Consider the following 3,995-nt stretch of genomic DNA (forward strand, 5'->3'; position numbering starts at 1 on the left):
CAAAAAAAAGGAGATGGGAAATGCTTGCTTCTCAGACCTGACATTAACTTGGAAGATAACAACTTAGCTTACAGTACCAAGTTTAAAAATCCAGGGGTAAGGAAAACTCAGCCAAACTCAAGTAAACCCCACACAAAGTAAAATAAAACCACAGAAAAGTATTTCTTCAGTACTGACAAACAAGTGTGTACCACTTCAAAGTCATTACATTTTCTGATTAGCTTGTTAAAATACATAAGGAAGACACATTAGACATATACTTCAAAGAGTTATTTATTAAAGCTATTTCCTTTTCTTAATAAATATGTGCTAATCATCAGAAAAAATTCATTAAAATAGGTTTGTGCATAAATATAATTTTTACTGTACAGATTTTGCAGAGTAATTGTTTGCATAGATTTCACAGTGCTCCTTCATTACTCTCTAAACGAGACTATCCCCTTTAAGTTTTTCAGTATTATCAGGAATGCTTTGGTTCATACTGAAAACAGTAGATAGAACAATACAAATAAAACAATAATTGCATTTTCTGACTTATTGTAATAGCTAATCAAGTTGAAAACAAATTTTGTTTACAAGCAAAGATAAATAAGCCTTACCCTTCTTGTTCTGAAGAAGGCAACAATCTTTTCAGACCTCTACAAAGTTTTCCATGAAGCCCTGTCTTGCTTTCATCTGCAAACTTTTTAGCTAGAAAAATTCTGAAAGATATCTGCACCCTCAAGCCAGTTCCGAAAACAGGATAGCCCTTTATCTCTGATCTGTTTTCTTCCTTTGTCAGTAATGACTTCTCCAGTTTGTTTCACAATCACCAGTTTGGGAATTGCTGTTATGTTGTATTTCTTCTTCAGATCACTGAAGGGAAAAATTAAAAATAAAACACACCATTAGGGAGCATTTTAAGAAACTTCCTAGTCTCTCATGAAGGCTATTCTGGTCAGGATGCATGTGAGAGTAGAAGTGATGAGTGTCTGGGCTTTCTCAGAGCTTGAGGCAGAGCACTGGGTAGTATTAGGGAGATGAACAAGGCTGCAGCTGGGAGTTTACATGGTGAAACTTAGCTCACAGAGTTCAGAGTTGCAGAGCCCTTCTTGTAACTGCTCTTCACTGCTGCCTCTAGTCTCCACAGGGGCAGACAGACTCTCAGACTACAAGGAGGTCCACGGAAGGAAAGTGTGACACACCCTTCCACCTCACTTTTACTAGCCATAAACAGATGTCTTCTGGTACTTTTTTACTGAATAGGAGGAAGATCTCATTTAAACTAGCATTATACATTTATTCCCATACAAATATGTTCAAATGTGCCAACCCCATAGAAACAGTCGTCTTCCATGAAGAAAATGAGGATCTATTCAAACAGCTGATGAGTAGGTAACTCAGGAAAAAATACTAAGAAAAGACTTCTGAAGGATGGTAATTTAATGGGATCAAACTCAAGATACATGGAAAATGAAAAAATTGATATTAATACTGGAAATAAAAATAACATTTGGGAGGGAAAAACCTAGAAGAAATAAACCATCCAAAGAGAAACAAAAATACTTGCTGACACTGGCACACAATAACTAACAAGGGGCGAATACTAATTGTACACCACAGACAAAAGTGAATGAATAGCAGGCTATCAGCCACATGAAGCAGTAAAATAGAATTCACTGTTTACATAGATGAGTTGGAAGAGATGAGTAAGACATACAAAAGGAATATGGAAAAACAGGACGGAGAATCAAAGAATACCACATAGTAAGCCATTTCAGTTGAGAAACAGAAATGGCAAGATGGAAAACATTTCCAAGGAAAACATTTTAATAGCTATGACATAATTATTTGTTACAGAACAAAATAAAGAAGAGGAAAAGAGCAAGGCACATGGTTCTATCTTTATCGCAAGACAGTATCTTCTATACAAGAAATAGACCTCACTTGGAAGGGCGATACTTCACTGCGAATGAAAGTAAGATTCAGGACACAAATAAACCAGAAAAAACAATTTTGAGACTACGACTTAATCACTAGCACTGACAACAACTTTTTGGCATGAATTTTATTAATTCACAACAGAGGTAATTAAAATACAGTCAATGATCTCTAAGCTCATTAAACATCTCAATGGACATCAGATAAAATCAGAATTAGTTGTTGAGAGTGCTGCTCAACAGGAGGAGCCTCAAGTGTTTCCAGGAACTCCAGAACCAGTTCACTGCCCCAGCTCCAACTGAGAAAGAAAAGCAGATAAAGAATGTCTGAAGTTTCCTGCTGTGTTCATCAGGACACTGCAAAAACAAGTTCTTTCCAAGTGCACAGCAATAGCAAAAATACTACTTTCATTAACACTTAATGTCCAAAGAAAGAAGGAAACCATTTGTTGAATACAAACAACAGGCAGAGAAATGGGTTTAGACTGACCGTCATGAAGTTAAAACCACACCAGGGTGTTTCCCCCCTCATTTTCAAACTAACCTAAAAAGCAGGAAAACTATTACCTACCTAACACATCACACTATTCACAGGTCATCCTTGGCACATCTATTCATGGTACTAGATGTTCACATTAGAGAGCCATGAATGAAAAAAATGCTAATGAACTTGTAATGTTCGTTTTGGAAGGCATAAGTTAAAGAAAATATCTTCTAGCACATTGTCCTCACAAGTGATATTCCACAATTTAGTTGTAGGAATGCAAGCTACGGTGACAGACATGCTGGTATCTAACAGAAAAAGTGAGGAACATAAAATCTACAACTAAGATGCAAGCTGTGAAGTCTGAAAGAAATCCCAGAAAAACGTAATCTGTTTTGAGGAAGTGGTCCTGTATAAAAACAGGTTAACTGAACTGCAGTAGGTCAGCTTAAAGTAACAACCTCCCCAAAACAAATGTAATCTGTTGTATGTAAAATTACTTCCCTGCATTGCCTTATATCAAAGAGAGCAGAAATTAAGCACCTTTAGAAGAATCAGAGGATAGAGACACAACAAGCAATAATGGAATAGCCAACTTCCAACATATGAATAACAGCACTCTCAAAACAAAACTTAAACAGTAAACAGAAACATAATGCCTGAGCACCATTACTACAAGCAAGAACATCTGCTGTGTGAGGTTCAAATGCCAAAGAATTTTGATTGAGTAGAAAAAAAAAGATTTGTAAACGTTGTTAAAAAATACAAGACATTAATATATAGACATCCTCTATGATTTCCTGAAAAACAGGAAGAGTCTTAAAAATACAGAAAATAAGATGTAAGTGAAATACTGGCCCAGACAAGGCCTTCCTGAAACACATCCTTCCCTCTGTATTTTTCCTTAAAAGAAGAATCAACAGGTGAAGGATACTGTTCTGCCATTACATTGGCTGACCAATAATGCAGGAAATATTACAGAAGCAGCAGTAATATGTTCTAGCAACAAGCTTGCTTTCTCAGTAAATTCCAAAATAAAAGCAAGCAACCATGAATCCCCACAGACCTCTCTGACATCTCTACTAAAATGGGAGAAAAAAATATTCCAAAGCAAGTTCATGCAGACACCACGTAAGAGACAACCACCTCATACCACTAGTATGACAAACAAGATGGGTGGAAGATGCATTTTACTGGTTCAGTGGACAATAAAATAGCTTGAGATGGCTAACACAATTGTGGCAATCAGAGACAGAACAGTAGGATACTGAGGGTAATTTGCTATGCAAACTGGAAACTAACACTTTGCTTTCCTAAGGGAATGCACATATAGCCTATCCACTCCAGCAGAGCATCTTGTTTACACAGCTTCTGGGCTGAAGGTTGCTTGCATCAAACCAGACGAAAGCACACACAAATTCTGCTTATGTTTGTGTACAACTCGTAAAATGAATGGACCTAAAGAAGTCTCAGGAACCATTCTGCAGACAATGTTTCTTAATCACTGTGTACAGGCGCTTACAAAACTGACTTTTAAAAACCTGTTAAGCTCATCCTTTCCTATAGGGAACTCAAGTCCTGTGACTCACCTG

At 36.8% G+C, this 3,995-nt stretch overlaps 1 protein-coding gene across 1 annotated transcript; it reads right to left on the bottom strand.

Moving 5' to 3' along the window:
• Positions 1-686: 686 nt before the first annotated feature.
• NXNL2 (nucleoredoxin-like 2) lies at positions 687-3,480 on the bottom strand. Its single transcript, XM_009885671.1, has 2 exons — positions 3,470-3,480; positions 687-855 (listed from the first exon to the last, which is right to left on the bottom strand). The coding sequence occupies exons 1-2, from the start codon at positions 3,478-3,480 to the stop codon at positions 687-689; spliced, it is 180 nt and encodes a 59-aa protein (XP_009883973.1).
• Between the last annotated feature and the right edge of the window lie 515 nt (positions 3,481-3,995).

The sequence above is a fragment of the Charadrius vociferus genome, unplaced genomic scaffold (assembly GCF_000708025.1).
Source record: "Charadrius vociferus isolate BGI_N301 unplaced genomic scaffold, ASM70802v2 scaffold305, whole genome shotgun sequence".
Classification (NCBI taxonomy): Eukaryota; Metazoa; Chordata; class Aves; order Charadriiformes; family Charadriidae; genus Charadrius; species Charadrius vociferus.